Here is a 21000-nt window from a genome sequence, read left to right as displayed (position 1 = left end):
CCCGGTATTCAATTGCTAATATGGTGCAATTGTTCCCGGGGATAGCCGATTTAACTGTGGATGTCTGAATAGATTGGCTGCAAACAGTCCTGAATGCAACTGCGAATACCTGGGTTGATGGGCTGTTGATAGCCCTGAGTATCGATCTGGGCTACCTTCCCAGAGCCGAATATGCAAAACTGTCTGCAGCTGCCTGCTTGTGTCTTCTTGGCTGCTTTTCCCAGCAGTCTTTCGGGTTAGCCGTTTTAAACTGGGTTTTGGCCAGATTAAACGGAACGCAGCCATTTTACGTGGCTACATTCTCGCCTTGTGATCCTAACGCGAAGCGTGAAGGATCACATAAATGTTGTCCTCTTTGTTTCCCCACTGGGGGGGGGCACCTCCTACATGGCCACTACTCTGACCCTAGCTACGCACAAAAATTTACCTGAACAATTCTTGAGGGCGCTATGTCAGGCAGGAGCATGTATCTATAAAAAAATAAACTGAGAACCTCTAATTTTACCTAAACACTCTATACTCCTAAACATTGTATTATCCTATCTTCCTAAAACATACAACAACAATCACAACATTTAATAGGGCAGCACGGTAGCATTGTGGACAGCACAATTACTTCACAGCTCCAGGGTCCCAGGTTCGATTCCCGGCTTGGGTCACTGTCTGTGCGGAGTCTGCACATTCTCCCCGTGTGTGCGTGGGTTTCCTCCGGGAGCTCCGGTTTCATCCCACAGTCCAAAGATGTGCGGGTTAGGTGGATTGGCCATGCTAAATTGCCCATAGTGTCCAAAATTGCACTTAGTGTTGGGTGGGGTTACTGGGTTATGGGGATAGGGTGGAGGTGTGGACCTTGGGTGGGGTGCTCTTTCCAAGAGCTGGTGCAGACTCGATGGGCCGAATGGCCTCCTTCTGCACTGTAAATTCTATGAAATTCTATGAAATATACTCTTTCCTGGCTTGGCAGTCAAGCTCAGGATCATACATTTTTTTTTTTATGAAACGTTCCGTATATCTCTTTATTTACAGGAATAATGCACGTGAATACTCTTTATTTTTTATAGGTCGCGGGGGTCTGGGGTCTGGTCATAGCCGAATATCGGGGATCGGATCCGATATACCGGGATTCGAGCACGGTGCGCTCTCCTTTTCCACTTGCGGAGGCGCATGGTCTGTACTGCACAACTGAGTATAGCCAATGCGAACAGTGCCTCAATGATGTACGATAGAGAGTACCAAGTTATGAACTTGGCACACCAGGATAATGCAGCGTGGTTGGTGACTGGGCCCTCGGTACTACTGGGCCGTGAAGTGTTAACAGTAAACGGGTTTGGAGTGATGGGGTCCACGTTCCCGCGCAACAAAAAGTCCATAACAAGCATGTTGAGCACCAAGAAAGGAGTCCTCATGGCTGTCTTCTTTCTTTCCTTTTCCTGTTTTTGCTGGTTTTCTCCGGACTTGGAGCTTCTGGAGTTCTGTAAGACAAGCGTAGTGTGTGTAAATACTTCGGTTTAATATCTGGTGTGTTAATGTGTCTGTCCTTCTTTGGGGCCAATTAAACCCTTATAATTGGTCACAGCATGTGACTCTCCCCCCATTTTTTTTTTTCAAAACAAATGTTTGGACACGGCACACTTCCCAATGGTGGGCCAGTGCTAAGTTTATCATCCAAATGCTCTAGGATGTAAATAGCATGTGGCAGCAACCCAAAGGTTGCCTAAATAAAATAAAACTGTTTTTGAAAGAAAAGGTCGAATGAGGTGCGTGTGGGCCGCGACGGGTAAGATTTGGGTGGAGTCCCCGGGTAGAACGGCTACCAATACCGTATCTTCCCTACCCGAGCATTTTTGACCAACGGGGGGGGGGGGTCCCCAGGCAGGGCTGGTCTCACGCCGTTTCTCCACTGCCTGAGCGACCAAAGAACGGACAAAAATGTAGTCCTCATGGTGGGGTTACTATTCTGATTCTACCATCAAATCAGAAGAGTAGCTATGATCGGGCGTCTGGTCTGGTGACCACGTATCAGCTGAAAAGCTAGTTCCTCAGAGGTATCGGCCGAATGGGCGTGTGGCCGCGGTGGGTGTCTGTGGGAAAAGTTAAAAAGTTCAGGTGACTGGGTGTGGGGCGGTGAGAAAATTCTCCTGTAGGACGAACAACATTTAACAAACAGACAGACACCATAAAACATTCTGCAGGTTCCATCAGAAAGGACAACACTTTTCACCAAGTGTCTCCTTTAAATCATCATGTGGACACCTCAGTTCTCGGTCGCTATGGGCTCTGCCTTTTTCTTATCGAGAGTGCCTGTCGGTTGGGCACTCTGGTTTTTTAGGGCCATTGCATTCCCTAGCAAAATGTCCCAATTGTCCGCAATTGTAGCACTCTTGCGGTTTGGCTGGGGGGCTGTTCTTTCCCTTGTTTACCCAGGCGGGGTTGTGGAGAGTGGTTCTTACGGCCTGCACGTCTGCGGCGGCTTGGTTTTCCTCGGGGGTTCTAGTTGCTGATTTACCGTGAGCCGCTTGTTCCCAAACGCGGGACAATCTCTTGACCACCCACTTCTCATTATGAGCCTCCTCCGAGGGGTCATAATTGTTACAGGCATTCTGTCCTGCTTCCGTGGCATGGGAGAAAAGGGTGCGGGTCCACTTGGCCATATTGTCTGGGGACAAATGGGCACGGTCTACGTTGCCGAAAACGGCTTCAAAATGAACCCACAAGCGTCCTGCGAACGCTGTGGGGTGTTCAGACTTTTTCTGTCTGCATTTATTCAGACCGTCTACGGGGTCGCCCCGGTTGTACCCGATCGCATCCAGGATGGCGGCATGCATTTCTGCAAGGGTGCCTCCTCCTACATTCTGTGGGTCGGGAAGGGCTGCTGCGACCGATGGGTCTAAGCTGAGGACCGTGAGCTTTACCTGCTCTTTCTCATCCAGGCCGTACATGGTCACCTGGTGTTTGACGGTGGCAAAGAAATGGTGTGGGTCTGAAGCGGGGAGGAACGGTGTGATTTTGGCACACGCGTCCCGTAATTGGGTCACTGTGAGGGGGGTGGAATATAAGACTTCCGCCTCGTCTGCTGTGGCGGTGCGGTGGGTTGTTACAGGGTTCATGGGAGTCTGTATTATCTGTTGTGTGGGGGGTGGGGGTGCTTTCCTCCTTTGGGGTTTTCCCTGCGCACATGCTGTCTCCTGCAATTCTTCCCAATCAGGGCCGTCTTCCTGTTCTAAACTTTCCCCAAAGGTTTCTTGAAATCCCTTTTGGACAGAAAGCAGTGTTTTCAAGTCTGCAATCTGCTTTCGGCACTTTGCATGGTCTAAAGTACTCTGCCTTTGTTCCGTGGTTGTGGCGTGGAGCGCCTTGAGATCACTGCATTGTTTCTGGAGCGTCTCTACCTGTTTTTCTGTTTCTTTCTTTACCAGGACTGCACGCTGCAGGTTCTGATAAGCCTTCTCATATTGTGACTGGAAACTACTCAAGTGCGCCAGACAAGATTGGTGACCCCGTTTGGCGTCAGCCACCTCTTCGTCCTTTGCTGCTAATCTCTCTTTTAACTCCAGGTTCTCTTTCTCAATTTTGCATACATCAATTTTACTCATCCAATGTATGTCTTCTATTTCCTTGCGGAGCGTCCTGACGACCTCCTCTGTGCCTCGCAATTGTGCCAGACAGGACACAATTGCCATCGGCTTGCGCGCTTTTGCTGAACTCTTTCTGTGGATCTCACTCAGGTTCTCCCACCAAGTATGCCCTATACTTCCAGGACCTGAGTCGTCGTTATTGCAGAAATCCTTCCACATGGGCCATCCTTTGCCCTGCAGAATTTTGCGGATTTCCACTTCCCAAACGGGACACTGTCCCACTCCTACGCTGCTGACTGGTGCGACAGCAAAATCTTCGGGGTTCATGAGGCGCTGCATCGCTTGCATTGCCTGCATGGCTCTCTCTTATCTGCTCGTTACGTTCGAATTTGGAACAGGGGGCTAAGGTGGTGTGGTAGGTACGGGTACGGCTTGCGCTAATTTCCGAAATACCAACTGCCAATAGTTTTGACGCAACAAAAAATCTATCAGTTTTGCCTTATAACCCTGTTAGTTACGCATGCATACACACACTTCCGAATTGTGAATTATTAATCAGAACCGCTTGAACACTTGTGGGTTTTATTTTTTGTCTCCGATTGGATTTCTAATTCAAAATGTTGGGGTTCTCCCGGAGTGGTTTTCCACTTCTAAGTCGGGTCCCGGCGGAGTCGCCAATTATGTTGCTCTTTTTAACCTTCGTCTATTTGCTCTGATTACGTTACCTTTGCTCATGAGTCGCCAGGTATCTTTATGATACCGCCACGTGGTTCAAGTTCAGGTTATGATTAATAACACAGCACACCGCTTAGTAAGAATTAAAACAACGGTCATTTATTATATACAACAAGCAATATTAATACCCTAATACTACTTTCTATATAATAAACCTATCACTACTGGCCAATACTTAACTTTAGGAAGAGCCCACCAGGTCAGGGAAATGAATGGCTTGTCCAATCAGATCTGGCCCACGGGATTCAAAAGGCTGCTACAGGTCGGTGGCTAGGTGTCTCTACCGGATAGCGATCGTTGGATTCAAACTTACAGTTGCCGGTGGCTGGTCTTGCGAAGGTCTCGAGCAGGCGAAGAGGAGAGAGAGAGAGATCTGAACTTGGACCTTCACTTTTATAGGGCCCAGGGGCTTCCCGCCTCCTGGGGCGGCCCTTGACCCTGAGTCCCAAGTGATTGGATTCTGTCCCCAATCTCTGGGGTCGATGTGTCCAATGGTGAGGCGATTCCTCGATCGGGGGGTGGTCACTCACCTGTCTTTGTTTCGGCCACTGCAGGCGCCGACAGGTCTGGCCCGGTATTCAATTGCTAATATGGTGCAATTGTTCCCGGGGATAGCCAATTTAACTGTGGATGTCTGAAGAGATTGGCTGCAAACAGTCCTGAATGCAACTGCGAATACCTGGGTTGATGGGCTGTTGATAGCCCTGAGTATCGATCTGGGCTACCTTCCCAGAGCCGAATATGCAAAACTGTCTGCAGCTGCCTGCTTGTGTCTTCTTGGCTGCTTTTCCCAGCAGTCTTTCGAGTTAGCTGTTTTAAACTGGGTTTTGGCCAGATTAATCGGAATGCAGCCATTTTACATGGCTACAGCGTTCAAAGGACCTGGACGCCTTTACCAGATGGGCCTTATCTGGTTGATAGAAGTGCGATTTACACTCCGCACAGATCTGGCAGTCTCTGGTTACAGCTTTGACCTCCTCGATGGAGTAGGGCAGGTTGCGGGCCTTGATGTAGTGGGCGAGCCGGGTGACCCCCAGGTGGCAGAGGTCATCGTGGATAGCACATAATCGGTCATCTTGCGCGCTGGCGCACGTACCGTGGGACAGGGCATCTGGGGGCTCGTTGAGCTTCCCAGGACGATAGAGGTGGAGAGTTTGATCCTCCGCCTCAAGATCTTGTCATTCTTGATCTTGCCCCGCTGCATATTGTCAAACATAAAGGCAACTGATCGTTGGTCGGTGATGAGGGTAAACCTCTTACCAGCGCGGTAGTGCCTCCAGTGCCGTACGGCTTCCACGGTGGCTTGGGCTTCTTTTTCGACCGAGGAGTGTCGAATTTCAGAGGTGGTGAGGGTGCGGGAAAAGAACACTTCCGGTCTGCCTGCTTGGTTGAGAGTGGCGGCGAGAGCGACTTCTGAGGCATCGCTCTCCACCTGGAAGGGGATGGACTCATCCACCGCACGCATTGCAGTTTTGCCGATGTCCGCCTTGATGCAGCTGAAGCCCTGGTGAGTCTCTGCTGCCAGTGGAAAAATGGTGGCCTTAAATAGTGGGCGGGCTTTGTCCGCATACTGGGGGATCCACTGGGCGTAATAGGAGAAAAATCCAAGGCACCTCTTCAGGGCCTTGGAGCAGTGAGGGAGAGGGAATTGGAGGAGGGGGCGCATACGGTCAGGGGCGGGCCCTAGGACCCCGTTTTCCAAGACGTAGCTGAGGATGGCTAGCCTGGTTGTGCAGAAAACGCATTTCTCCTTGTTGTAGGTGAGGTTGAATTTTTTGGTGGGGTTTGGAGAAATCGGTGGAGGTTGGCGTCGTGGTCCTGCTGATCATGGCCGCAGATGGTTACATTGTCCAAGTACAGAAATGTGGCCCGCAGCCCGTACTGGCCAACCATTCGGTCCATTGCTCGTTGGAACACCGAAACCCCGTTTGTGACGCCAAAGGGGACCCGGAGGAAGTGGAAAAGGCGGCCATCTGTCTCAAACGCCGTGTTGTGGCGGTCCTCCCGGCGGATTGGGAGCTGGTGATATGCAGACTTCAGATCTACCGTAGAGAACACGCGGTAGTGCGCGAACTGACTTACTATGTTTGCAATCCGGGGAAGGGGGTACGCATCGAGTTGCGTAAAGCGGGTAATGGTTTGGCTGTAATCAACCACCATCCGGAACTTTTCCCCGGTCTTGACGACCACCACCTGAGCTCTCCAGGGGCTATTGCTGGCTTCTATGACCCCTTCCCGCAAGAGACGCTGGACCTCGGACATAATGAACGTCCTGTCCTGCATACTATACCGCCTGCTTCTGATGGCTATTGGCTTACAATCGGCGGTGAGGTTCGCAAAGAGGGTGGGAGGGTCGATTTTTAGGGTCGCGAGGCTGCATATGGTGAGTGGGGGTAGGGGCCCCCTGAATTTAAGAGTTAGGCTCCTGAGGTTGCACTGAAAATCGAGTCCTAAGAGGAGAGGAGTGCAGAGGCCTGGGAGCACATATAGTTTAAAATTAGCATACTCAGCATCCTGGATCGCTAGGGTTGCAGTAGTGCACCCTTGGATTTGCACCCATAGGCGAGGGAGATAGTTTGTCGCGTCGGGAATATTGGGAACCAACAACGTCTTACCGTGTCCGGGTGAATGAAGCTCTCTGTGCTCCCGGTGTCGAAAAGTCAAGGTGTCTTGCACCCGTTTACCCGGACGGCCATCATGGAGCTCCAGAGGTGCTTCGGTCGCGACTGGTCCAGGGTGACCGCGCTGAGCTGGGGGTAGCCGGCGGCGTGATCGTAGGTGCAGGGGCGGCCCTGCGATGGCTGCTGTTCATGCCGTTCGTACATCTCGGGTGGTGTAGCAGATGGCGTCCAATATGGCGTCCCCCTTGGATTGCACGTGGCCGGCCGCATGGGGGAAGATGGCCAAGATGGCGGCCCCCATTAGTCATACGTGTTGTGCGGAGGCGGAGTCGGCAGACACGCTGCCACTTTGCGGGGTCTGTGGGCCTGTGGATCTGTGGATCGGGTCTGTGAGTTTTGTTTTTTAGACCTGGCCAGGCAGACCTTGGCGAAGTGTTCTTTTCTCCCGCAGCGGCTGCAGTTCGCATTGCGGGCCCGGCAGTGCTGTCGGGGGTGTTGGGACTGGCCGCAAAAATAACAGGGCAGCCCCCCATGATGGGCGGGCGGCCGCGCAGCACAAGCCTGTGGTAGTCTCTGGTCGGGGGCCCACGAGGGGGTTGCGTGGTCGGCGGGGAACGCAGTAAGGCTCTGAAGCGCGACCTCCAGAGAGGTAGCTAGTGTTACTGTGTCCACCAGGTCCTGGGCCACTTTTTCGAGCAGGCGCTGTCTTACATAGTTCGATCGGACCCCCGCCACGTAAACGTCTCGGATAACGAGTTCCATATGCTGAGGGGCCATAATGGCCTGGTAGTTACAGTTGCGCGTGAGGGCTTTGAGGTCGCGTAGGTAGTCATCTAGCGACTCCCCGGGGCGCTGGCGGCGAGTGGTGAAGATGTGTCGCGCATAGACCTCGTTCACGGGCCGTACATATATGCGTTCGAGTAGAGCGAGGGCCTCTGTATAGGGCATGGCGCCGTCGAGCTGGACAGAAATACAATGGCTCACCCGCGCGTGGAGAAGACTCAGTTTCTGTTCGTCCGTGATGGATGGTGTAGACGACGCGGCGAGATAGGCCTTGAAGCATCGAAGCCAGTGCAAGAAAATTTATCTCGCCTCCGCGGCCTGTGGATCGAGTTCCAGTCTGTCAGGTTTGAGGGCTGATTCCATAGTAGTATTTTAAGCTGATTAAATTGATGCGACGATCAATTCACTGAGAGAAACGTTGAGAAGTAAACTGTGGTTTTAATCAGCTTACAACTGAGCCTGCCTGTGACCGTTACAACAATGAATGCGGCCCCGCAGGTCAGCTGCCTTTATACTTCCTGTAAGGGGTGGAGCCATGGGCGAGCCCGTACATGCCCCGACATATCCCCCTGTGGTGAAGCCGTACAATGGCCCAGAGGTGGGGCACACAGGGTTAAACACATAACGTAACACGATACAGCAGTAACATGATATCACAGTGCACTGGTGAATTAACAGTAGTTCCATTCACCACAGCAAGGGTGGATGATCTGTTCTTTGAAGGGAGCTTCTTGAGCGAGAGGGCATTGGAGGAGAAGTTTGGTCTGGCGGGCAGGAATGATTTTAGATACTTACAGGTGCGGGATTTTGTGCGCAGGCTGGTGTCATCCTTCACACGCCTCCCGCCAAAGGTGAGGCAGGACACGGTAGTATCGAGGGGAGAGGTAGGTGAGGGTAGAGTCTCAGATATTTACAAAGAACTAATGGGAGCAGAGGATACACAGACTGAGGACCTGAAGCTTAAGTGGGAGGAGGAGCTCGGGGGGGAGATGGAGGACAGTATTTGGGCAGAAACTCTAAGCAGAGTAAACACGACTGCAACATGCGGCAGGCTCAGTCTGATCCAGTTTAAGGTCGTGCAACGGGCCCACATGGCGGTGGCCCGGATTAGTAAATTCTTCGGGCTGGAGGACAGGTGTGCTAGATGCGCCGGTGGGCCGGCTAATCACGTACACATGTTCTGGTCGTGCCCTAAACTCAGGAGGTATTGGCAGGGATTTGTGGACATCATGTCCCGGGTATTGAAAACTGGGGTGGTAATGAATCCAGAGGTGGCAATCTTTGGGGTGTCGGAGGACCCGGGAGTCCAGCAGGAGAAGGAGGCCGACATCTTGGCCTTTGCTTCCCTGGTAGCCCGGCGACGAATACTGTTGGCATGGAGGGACTCGAGGCCCCCGAAGACCGAAGTATGGCTATTGGACATGGCGAGCTTTCTCGGTCTAGGGAAAGTTAAGTTTGTCTTTAGAGGTTCAGTATCGGGGTTCGCCCGGAGGTGGCAGCCATTCATTGACTTCTTCGCGGAGAATTAATCGTGGGGGGGGCGGAGCTAGGGTAGAGTAGGGAGTGGTTTAGGCAGGTCCTTGCGAGAATGGAGTTGTGGTTTGTACTATGCGTTATTTGCTTTTCTTTTTGTACAGTACTATACAATGTCATTGTTTTATATGCCGAAAATACCTCAATAAATTTGTTTATTAAAAAAAGTGCATGTCCCTTGCGTACATTTGTAAGAATGCATACTCCTTGGTTCGATGTGTAAGTGTACCTGTTCCTTTTGAACATGTGTTCGAGTACATGGACCTTGGGTGCAAGTGTAAAAGTGCATGCTCCTTGGTTACATGTGTGTGCACATTATCCTTGGATACATGTGTAAGATTTCATGTATCGCCGGTACATGTGTCAGTGTACATGCTCTTGGGTACATGTGTGAGAGGACCTGCTTCTCATGTATATGTGTGAGAGCACATGCCTCTCGGGTCAAAATCTGAGAATACATGTACACGGGTACATGTCTCTTGGGTACATGTGTGAGAATACATGTCACCCGGATACACGACTAGGGTTAGACAGCAGCAGGCATCCAGGTCTCCCGGTTAATGTCCAATACACTTTGATATATTCCGATGAGCTTCCTGGCGAATCCCTCCCATATATATTTGAGTGGAAGTCATTGAAGGAATGTTCTCCAGCTTTCAGGAAGCGCGCTGGCTTTCCAAAAGCCCTCTAGGTGTTAAGCAGAGTTGGAGGGAGATTCCTGCCCGCAGGACCACAAACACACCCAGCCTCCAGTCCCTGAAGGGGAAGGTGGTCTTTCAGAGGCTGCTGAGAGATGCGGATTGGCAGGGCTGCTGAATGAAGTTTGCAGTGACGAGCACATTGAAGTAAAACTTCCTCCTCCCCCCCCCCCCCCCCGCGTTCCTGAAATCCTGGATCAGGAGGATAGACCTGTGGATCCAGCCTGCAGTTGCTCTCTGCTACTGGGGGAATGGAGTGATGTGGGCATTGTGTGTCAGCAGAGACTGCCGCGGGAACACACCAGTGAACTGGCTGAGATGGAGAGTGCCGGCAGCCAGACTGACCCTCTCAATGACACCAACAGCAGCCTCCAGTCCACCGCCAGCGCTGATTACGACGATGAGATAATTCGGTACCTGTGGAAGGAGTATTTATATCCCAAGGAGTACGAATGGGTCCTCATCGTTGCTTATATTCTAGTGTTCCTTGTGGCTCTGGTTGGAAACATACTGGGTGAGTACCGCTGTCCGACACTAACACTGTTTAGTTTCTCCCCTCTAAAGGCGCTAACTGTACCTGGTTTGGGATTTAGCCTGTACTTTGCAGTCTGCAGCTACTCTCAGCTGGTTTGGGATTTAGCCTGCACTCCGCACTGTGTAGCTGCTCTCTTCTAATGCACTTGTGTTGGGATTTAAGCCTGTACCTTACAATCTGCAAGTACGATCTGCTGCTGATACCTGTGTTGGTATTTAGACCTGCACTTTACACTCTGCAGCTATCTCTGCTACTGTACCCCTGTGTTGGTATTTAGCCTGTACTTTACACTCCATAAATATCTCTGCAACTGTACCTGTATTGGGATTTAGCCTGTATTTTACACTCTGCAGCTATCTCTGCTACTGTACCTGTATTGGGATTTAACCTGTACTTTACACTCTGCAGCTATCTCTGCTACTTTACCAGTATTGGTATTTAGCCTGCACTCTACAGTCTGCAGCTATCTCTGTGACTATACCTGTATTGGTATTTAGACCTGTACTTTACAGTCTGCAGCTATCTCTGCTACTGTACCTGTATTGGTATTTAGGCTGTACTTTACACTCTGCAGCTATCTCTTCTACTGTACCTGTATTCATAGAACCATAGAATTTACAGTGCAAAAGGAGGGCATTCAGCCCATCGAGTCTGCATCAACCCTGGGAAAGAGCACCCTACCTAAGCCCACACCTCCAACCTATCCCCGTAAACCAGTAACCCTCCCCCCCCCTAGCCTTTTGGCCACTAAGGGGCAATTTAGCATGGACAATCCACCTAACCTGCAAATCTTAGACTGTGGGAGGAAACCGGAGCACATAGACCTGTACAATACAGCCTGAATTTGCTTTCTTCTACTGTACCTGTATTGAGATTTAGACCATTACTTTACAGCCTGCAGCTACTCTCTGTGACTGTACCTTTGAGCCAGCATTTGCTCTCTGCTACGGTACCTATATTGAGATGTAGACCTGTACTTTACATTGTGCAGCTACTCTTTGCTACTGTACCTGTATTGGAATTGAAAACTATACATTGCACTCTGCAGCTTTATCTGCTACTGTACCTCTGTTAGGATTTGAACCTGTATATTACAGTTTAGCTGTTCTCCCTCTTTTTCCATATTTAGTTATTAGTGACAATGAGTTGTGATAGATCATCAGCAACTTTTAACATAAATCTGCCATTATATTTGAAAGCAGTCTTCTTTCAAATTGGTACCATTGCAGCACCAAAGGCTGTGCTATTTCAAGTTTTATTTTTCATGATAGACCATGCATCACTTTTGTGATATGTTTTATTGGCCAATTTTTCAGAGGAGCTGGTGTAAGTATGCAGAGTGACCCGACTGGACAGTGACTATTTTTCAGTCACATACACACAAAGATATATTTCGATCTGTACCTTAGCCTGTAGCTGCTCTCTGTTCCTGCACCAGGGTTTTAACCTGTACCTTAGTGTGTGCGTGAGAGCGACTGTCAAACCAAATGAGCCAAAATATGCTGCCGTGTGCTGCACAGGAATAATGCTGTAGATGTTGGAAATCTGAAATCAAAACAGAAAATGCTGGGGGAGCTCAGCGTGTCTGGCAGCTTCTGCGCAAATAGATAAAGCGACCTTCTATGAATGGTCATCAATGTGAAAATTTAATTTTGTTCAGAGCCATGTTGTCACGTCTGTGGATGCGAACATGGTCATTGGTTGTCGAGAGCTGAATGAATGTTACACATCTGATTGGAATATTCCTCATTCTCTCAGTCAGAGAGCTGGGCCAAATCAGACAGCTTAGCTATACAGTCTACACGAGAATACCAAGTATCTAAAAGAGTAGCTGGTGCTGTCTTTGCCCTTGTGAAGATGGTTTAGCCAATTGTACTCTCTCAACCTGTTCAGTACAGTAGGCCAGTTTTTGGGCCAGTTAAAAAAACACTTTATTTCTGTTTCTTCCAGAGTATCGGGTCAGGGAGACATATTCGAAGAGTCAAAAGCTTCATAAACTGAATTCCCAAACCTACCATTACTATAGATACAATTAAACTATCAGCTTCAAATTTATGCCAAGCAGCTGATCATGCTCATTGACAGAAAAGTGTCGGAGAGTAGAGCTATGGGTTTGGATTGGAAGCAACATATCAAATCACTGGACAGGTATGGAGATGCAGTGAGAGGGAACACTGAGGTTTCAAATGAAAGGACTAGTGAGACAGGCCAAGAGACCACTCTCATTTGCACTTACCTTGCGATTGTCTAATTCACCCACAGATAGCACTGGGAGATGTGAGATCCTCTCCCGTAGACACCTTAATGTGTCATCTTGTGAAAACCACATTTCACAAGGCCATTTTACAATGCTGACTTTGTTTGCATTAGAGTGCTACTTTGGGCTGCTGTAGAGTGCTTAAGTTGGAGTTTGGTGACTGAGGGAGTTCAGTGAAGAGGGAGCAATGTGCTCCTTTCATTTTTACCTTTGCTCAGAAAGGCAATTGGCGGCCTTGCAGCAGTGACCATCAGGACCACCAACAGTGACTTTCAGAGGCGACATCATGGGCGTGAACCCGTCCCCGCCAGCTGCCGAATTCTCCGGCAGCGGGGTTTTGGGGGAACGGGAATAGCGCCGGTCAGCAGCCGCTAGTAGCGGCCCCCTCGGCAAATCTCCGGCCCACGATGGGCCGAGTGGCCGCCCGTTTTCGGCCGGTCCCGCCGGCGTATATTACACCAGGTATTTGCTGGTGGGACCTGGCTGCGCGGGCGATCTCCGAGGTCCTGGGGGGGGGGCGCAGGGGGATCTGGCCCTGGAAGGTGTCCCCACGGTGGCCTGGCCCGTGATCGGGGCCCACCGATCCGTGGGCGGGCCTGTGCCGTGGGGGCATTCTATTCTTCCATGTCGGCCGCTGTGGTCCTCTGCGATGGCCGACGCGGAGATGGATCTCGCTGCGCATGCGCTGGGATTACACCAGCACAAGCTGGCTTTCCCATGCATGCGGCAACTCGTGCCAGCTGCAGAGGCCCTTTGGCGCCAGTTGGCAAGGCGCCAAGCCCCTTCCCCGCCGGCGGGCGCGGTGCAAACCACTCCAGCGCCGGCCTAGCCCCTGAAGGTGTGGAGGATTCCGCTCCTTTGGGGCAGCCCAATGCCGGAGTGGTTCACGCCACTCCTTTGCGCTATTGTTGCCCGCCTAACCGATTCCCACAGAATCCCTCCCCATAGTTCAGAAAGTGACACAGTCCTAACAGAAACAGCTGATTGATAAGTAAGACCTGCAGAGTATTTTCTTACTGTTTTAATGTATTGGCTTAAATAAAGGAAGTAATTTTTGATTATTTCTTTTTAATTATTTAAAAAAAAATTTAGTGCATCCAATTCTTTTTTTCTAATTAAGGGGCAATTTAGTCTGGCCAATTCACCTACCCAATACACCTTTTTGGGTTATGGGGTGAGACCCACTTAGATACGGGGAGAATGTGCAAACTCCACGTGGACAGTAACTCGGGGCCGTGGTCGAACCCGGGTCCTCGGCGGCGTGAGACAGCAGTGCTAACCACTGCACCGCCGTGCCGCCCTCGGGAATTTTGATTGTAATAGAAATCAAAGAATCATAGAATCCCTACAGTGCAGAAGGAGGTCATTCAGCCCATTGAGTCTGCGCTGTCTCTCTGAAAGAAGAACCAACCTAGGCCCACTTACCACCCTATCCCTGTAACCCCACCTAACCTAAGGGACACTAAGGCGTAATTTAGCATGACCAATCAATCTAATCTGCACATTTCTGGACTATGGGAGGAAACCGGAGCACCTGAAGGAAACCCATGCAGACATGGGCAGAATATGCAAACTCCACACAGGGAGTCACCCAAGGTCAGAATTGGATCCAGGTCTCTGTCACTGTGAGGCAGCAGTGCTAAACACAGTGCCACCATGCCTCCCAAAGTGTTTTGAAACAAAGGAAGGTCCCTAGCTTAGTTAAATTCTCTTCAACGGAGTAACAAGCCTAACCTAGAGAGATGTCATGGCAGAAGACCTGAGAACCGTTGTAGTGCTCTTCTTGCGCAATGTGGGAAATGAGGAATACTTCCAGTGTTCCTGATGACCATGTGTGCAGGAAGTACGTTCAGCTGTGGCTACTGGCTAACCACATTTCAGAGCTAGAGCTGCAGGTGGACTCACTGTGGAGCATCCGCGATGCTGAGAACATTGTGGATTGCACGTTTAGAGAGGTGACACACCACAGTGAGGGCATCACAGGCAGAAATGGAATGGGTGACCATCAGTCAAAGTAAAATGCTCAGAAAAGAAGTGCAGGAGTCCCGTCTGGTCACCCCCCTCTCAAACAGATATACCGCTTTGGATACTGTTGGGGGATGGCCTCTCAGAAGAAAGCAGTAACAGCCAAATTCATGGCCTCATAGGTAACTCTGTTGCATGGAAGGGGAGGAAAACAAGCGGCAGGGCATTAGTGATATGACATTCAATATTAAGGAGTACATACAGGAGCTTTAGTGGCCACAGCCATGAATCCAGGATGGGATGTTGCCTCCCTGATGCCAGGGTCAGGGTCAGGGATGTCAAGGAGCAGCTGCAGGTCACTCTGGCGAGAGAGAGTGACTAGCCAGTGGTCATGGCACACATAGGTACCAACAACATGGGTAAACAAAGGATATGCAAACTTAAGATAGTAAATTAGGACATAAATTAAAATGCAGGTCCTCAAATGTATTAATCTCAGGATTACTCCTAGTTCCACGCCCTAGCGAGAGCAAGAACAAGAAAATAGGTCAGATGAATGCACGGCTGGAGAAATGGTGTGCCAGGGAGGGATTTAGATTCTTGAGGCACTGGGACTGGTTCTGGGAAGGTGCGACCTGAACAAGCCGAATGGGTTGCACCCAGGCAGAGCTGGAAGCATTATCCTCACAAGGGCTTTTGCTAGTTCTGTTCAGAGTTTAAAACTAGTATGGCAGGGGAATGGGAACCTGAGGGTGGGCTTAGGTCTTAGATTCAGATCAGGAATGAGGAGGTAGAGCATAAGTTAGTGATGTAGTCAGTAACTCGGAAAGACAAAAGAATCAAGGGTAAAAAGCATCCAGCAAAGGAAATTGATGTGGTTGAACTGTTTATACTTCAATGGAAGAAGTATTACAAACTAGGCAGATGATCTAAGGTAGATTGACACATGACAGCAGGATGTCTTTGCAATAACGGAAGCCTGGCTAAAGAAGGATTGTATACTAAATGGGTTAACAAACAAGGCTTTATGGGTTGAGTCTAGGAATATAACAGGAGCAGTCACACTACTAGGTGTATACTACAGGCCCCCAAATCGTGAGAGGATGATAAGAAGATATATGTAGACACATTTCTGCTAGTAGGACTAAGAGGTCATTAATAGTAGGAGTTGTTAACTATTCCAACATCAGCTGGGTTTCGAACAATATTAGGGCCATTGAGGGTGGAAAATTCACGTACAGTGTCCAGCATTTTTTTCTAAAACAATATGTGACAAGCCCAATGATTGGAGATGCAATTCTGGATTTAGTCTTGGGAAATGCAGATGGGAGGTGAGTGAACTGTCAGTGGGCGACCATCTAGGGGAGAGTGACCACAATTCAGTTAGAGTTTGCATTATTATGGAAAAGGACAGAGATGAATAAGGAGTAAAAGTTTTAAACTGGAGGAAGGCAAATTTTACAAAACTGAGAAGTGATTTGGTGAAAGTTTTGTTAAATTCATTTATGGGATGTGGACGTGGCTGGTTAGGCCAGCGTTTATTGCCCATCCCTCGTTGCCCTTCAGAAGGTGGTGGTGAGTTGCCTTCTGGAAACGCTGCAGTTCTTGAGGTGTAGGTATACCCACTGTGCTGTTAGGGAGTTCCAGGATGTTGCCCCTGCGACACTGAAGGAACAGCGATATATTTCCAAGTCAGGGCGGTGAGTGGCTTGGAGCGGAACCTTCAGGTGGTGGGGTTCCCAGGTATCTGCTGCTCTTGTCCTTCTAGATGGTAGTGTTCGTGGGTTTGGAAGGTGTTGTCTAAGGAACCTTGGTGAGTTACCGCAGTGCTTCCTGCAGATGGTACACACGGCTGACACTGTTTTTTCAGTGGTGGAAGGTTTGAATATTTGTGGAAGGGGGTGCAAACAAGCGGCTGCTTTGTCCTGGATGGTGTCAAGCTTGTTGTGTGTTGTCAGAACTGCACTCATTCAGGCAAGTGGAGAGTATTTCATTACACTCCTGACTTGTGCCTTGTAGATGGTGGACAGGCTTTGGGGGGTCAGGAGTTGAGTTACTCGACGTAGGATTCCTACTCTTTGACCTGCCCTGGTAGCCACAGTATTAATGTGGCTAGTCCAGTTCAGTTTCTGATGAATGGTAACCCCCAGGATGTTGATTGTGGGGGAATCAGCGATGATAATGCCATTGAATGTCAAGGGGCAGTGGTTAGATCCTCTCTTATGGGAGATGGTCATTGCCTGGCACTTGTGTGACGCAAATATAACTTGTCACTTGCCAGCTCAAGCCTGGATATTGTAAGACTGGACTGGACAAGACTGCTAAAGGATAAATCAGTGGTAAACCAGAGGGAAGCAATAATAAGTGAGATCCTTAGGGTACAAAGCAGACATGTCCCCTCCAAAAATAAGAATGGTACTGCCAAATCTAGACCCCCATGGTTGCCTAGAAAAGTACAGGGGAAAATCAAACAGAAAATGAAAGCTTCTGATAGCCACAAAATACTCAACACTGCAGATAGCCTGAAGGGGTAAAGAAAGTTCAGGGATCAAGTAAAAAAGAAATAAGGAAATCAAAGAGGGCATGAAAAAATATTAACAATTGAGATCAAAAAAAACCCAAAGATATTTTACCAGAGAGCAAAGGGATAGTTAAGGAAAAAGTGAAGAACTTGTCTGAAGGTGCAGAGGATATGGGAAGAGTTTTAAACAAATTCTTTGTCTCCATTTTCACAAAGGAAAGGGATGATGTGGATATGGTAATCCAGGATGAGCAGTATGAAATATTGCATAATCTAATCATCATAATCAAGTAAGTGTTAGAGGAATTTGAATCCTTGAAAATGGATAAAGTTGCCAGGGCCAGATGGATTGTTTCCTGGGATATTGAAGGTCAGGGAGGAAATAGCAGACTCTCTGAAGATTTTTTTTCAATTTTCACTAGACACACGGGAGGTGCCGGAGGACTGGAGGAATGAAAATGTGGTTCCATTTTTAAAAAAAGGTATAAAAGGAAATGCCAAACAATTATAGGCCAGCAGGTCTTACGTCGGTGGTGGGCAAATCTTTAGAATCAATCCTGAGAGATCGGATAAACTGTCACTTAGAAAGGAATCGACTAGTCAAGATTAGTCAGCATAGCTTTGTTAAGGTAAGGTCATAGAGTCATAGAGTCATAGAATTTACAGTGCAGAAGGAGGCCATTCGGCCCATCGAGTCTGCACCGGCTCTTGGAAAGAGCACCCTGCCCAAGGTCCACACCTCCACCCTATCCCCATAACCCAGTAACCCCACTGCTAAGTGGCAGAAAGATTAGAGGGGTCATGATGAAGAATCTCTTTACGCAGAGGATGGTGGGTGTCTGGAATTTGCTGCTTGAGTTGGTGTTGGAGGTAGAGACCCTTAGCTCTTTTAAAAAGTGCCTGGGTCTGTACCTTAAATGCTGTAAGCTGCAGGGCTATGGGCCATGCACAGGAAGATGGGATTAGACAGGACACATGGGTGTCTTTGGGTCAGTATGGACAATATGTGCCGAATTGCACTTTGTTGCTGTATCATTTCTATGGTTCCAAGTGCCCAAAATGGTACATTGCACTTCCTGAAAATGTCACAAATTTCTTTCTCCGTCTTGTGCTGAGAAAGTGAAAGTTGCCACCCACGATCCGAATGATTAGCCACTCAGTAAGAGCAGTTTCCGGGCACATGTACACCGCATGATAAATATGACCAAGATAGGTTGAGGAAACCGTTGCAGAGTGAGTTAAAATGTTGATAACTGGGAACCAGCAATCAGGGTAGTGTCATTAAATATTTTCGTAGTGCTGGGAGACTCCTCGTTATTCAAGTATGTCCAAGCTGGAAGTGGTTTCAAAGGTCACAATTTAACAGCAAAATCTATGCTGAGCAAGTGTGGGAGCTGTGGTAGCCACTCTGTCGGTTACTTTTGTATGATAACAGAGCAAGGAGGACCCAAGATATCTGGTGAGTTTGGCAGCTGCAGTGGATGGTCAGTACAGGGTGTTTCTCTGTATTCACTCTTTTGCTTCAGTCGCACCCAAGGTTGTTAATCGTGGCTTATTCCATGATATTACAATGGGGTGAGGCCTCTGTGGATCACCATCTTGTCGTGGTGGTGAGGCCTGTGCATTCTGAAGGTCCCTCGAGTGATACCTCCTTGATTTTGGCAGGTCGGGGGGGAGGTGCCAGACAACATGTGGTCCAAAATTTCCTCAACGGCAGAACAGGCAAAGGAAGACTGTGCATCTCACCGGCTGCAGCAACAAGGTGGTCCCAGTCATGCCTCGACACGTCGCTCAAATCTGACCACAGCCTGTTGAGATCACATGGACAATGGCCCAAGGTCCCCACATTAAAAAAGGTCATGCGCAAGCTTCTTCCAATGTCCACTCACCAGGTCCTGTGGCGCTGGGGAATTGGTGACTGGGGCTGTGAACCTGGGAGGCCCTCGTCAAGAATCTGCGCACAGGTTACAGACACGTGAAGATCATTGAACATTTTTGTTCGGTCAGAGGTATCTTTGGGCACCAGCACATCTGACTGAGATACTCTCTGCTCACCCCACATGTGATGGGGGCTAGAAAAGGTGCCTTAAAAACAGGAGGCTCATGTTTCTCATGGCTGGGGAATCTCCCCCACTGTGAATCACCACCTTCGTGGCCAAAGAATGTAAACTCTGACTTTTGCAACTTGGAATGTTAGAACACTCTTGGACAATCTCAGAGTGACTGTTCAGAAAGCAGAATTCAGTCATATCGTGTGAGTATCAAGACTTGAAATTGATGTAGTCTCCTTCAGTGGGGCCCACCATCCTGGGTAGGGGCAGCTTAAGGTACAAGCAGGGTTTACCTATTTTCCTGAAAAGGAAGGGCTAACAGCGATCCTTGTATCCACGCAAGTGTTTTGTGATCTGGAATGGGGTCTGCACTGCCAGAACTCCCCAATTGTATAAATGAAAGACTCATGAAACTTCACCTACAGCTCAGCAACAGGCAATATGTCACCGTCATCAGCTCTTGACTCCAATAAAGATGTGAGTGAACAATTCTCTCTTGACCTTGAACAAGTCTGCACTCCTATCCTTCCCAAAAGAAAAAAATACGCTTCTGGGGAAGGATTATCAGGATTGGTCGTGGTTCTGAATGTTGGGGTGAAACCATTGGGAAAACCGGTAAGGGAAAAGCCAATGCAAATGGTGTTCCTTCTTCTAACAAAGTATGTTCACTGGCCTCATGAAAACAAATACCCTCTTCCACCGGAAGGACAAATACACAGTGGGCTAAACAGCTGGCTTGTAATGAAGAACAAAGCCAGCAGCACAGGTTCAATTCCCATACCGGCCTCCCCGAACAGGCGGCGGAATGTGGCGACTAGGGGCTTTTCATAATAACTTAATTGAAGCCTATTTGTGACAATAAGCTGTTATTATTCTTATTCTTATTATTATTAATACAAATCCCCAGGAGGCATCCTAGATCAAAGCACTGGCACATCCTGGATTATGTTATTGTTCGAGTCAACTATTGAACTCATGTATGCATCACTCAATTCATGTGGGGGATTGATGCTTACTGGACAGATCATCGGCTTGTTCGATCGGTCATGAACATCCACCTTGCACCAAGACATCGCAAAACCCAGAAGTCCCACAAGGACAAGATCAATGTTTTAGTCTGAAAAGAGTCCAACCAAAGAGTGACAAATCTGGAAAATCTTCAAACATGCGACTCAATTCCAAAAATGTACGATCAAATTAAATTAGCTGTACTAGCAACCTGTGCCCAGAACCTTGGGTTTGAGTATCATCATCACCAGGACTGATGTAACGAAAACAATGATGAACTACATAACCCAAAGAACAAAAGCTAGGAGCCTTTACTCGTGCTCCTGTTTTCTAAGTTATTACTGTCGCTAGTGTTCTGGGGCGAGATTCTCCGACCCCCCGCTGGGTCGGAGAATCCCCGGACGCTGGCGTGAATCCCGCCCCCGCCGGTTGCCGAATTCTCCACCACTGGATATTCAGCGGGGGCGGGAATCGCGCCGCGTCGGTTGGCGGGCCCCCCCGCGCGATTCTCAGGCCGGGATGGGCCGAAGTCCCGCCGCTAAAATGCCTGTCCCGCCGGCGTAAATTAAACCACCTACCTTACCGGCGGGACAAGGCGGCGCGGGCGGGCTCCGGGGTCCTGGGGGGGGCGTGGGGCGATCTGGCCCTGGGGGGTGCCCCCACGGTGACCTGGCCCGCGATCGGGGCCCACCGATCTGCGGGCGGGCTTGTGCCGTGG

At 49.3% G+C, this 21000-nt stretch overlaps 1 protein-coding gene across 1 annotated transcript in view; it reads left to right on the top strand.

Annotated features, from left to right (window-relative positions):
• The first annotated feature begins 10251 nt into the window (after window positions 1-10251).
• Window positions 10252-21000, top strand: part of hcrtr2 (hypocretin (orexin) receptor 2) — an 84658-nt gene continuing 73909 nt past the window's right edge. The window contains exon 1 of the mRNA XM_072498566.1: window positions 10252-10459. Within this exon, the coding sequence (XP_072354667.1) occupies window positions 10264-10459 (196 nt within the window). The 5' untranslated portion in view covers window positions 10252-10263. The remainder of the gene's footprint in view (window positions 10460-21000) is intronic.

This window comes from Scyliorhinus torazame, chromosome 4, assembly GCF_047496885.1.
Source record: "Scyliorhinus torazame isolate Kashiwa2021f chromosome 4, sScyTor2.1, whole genome shotgun sequence".
Classification (NCBI taxonomy): Eukaryota; Metazoa; Chordata; class Chondrichthyes; order Carcharhiniformes; family Scyliorhinidae; genus Scyliorhinus; species Scyliorhinus torazame.
The sequence above is the reverse complement of the archived record's forward strand: the minus strand, read 5'-3'. Positions and strand labels throughout refer to the sequence as shown.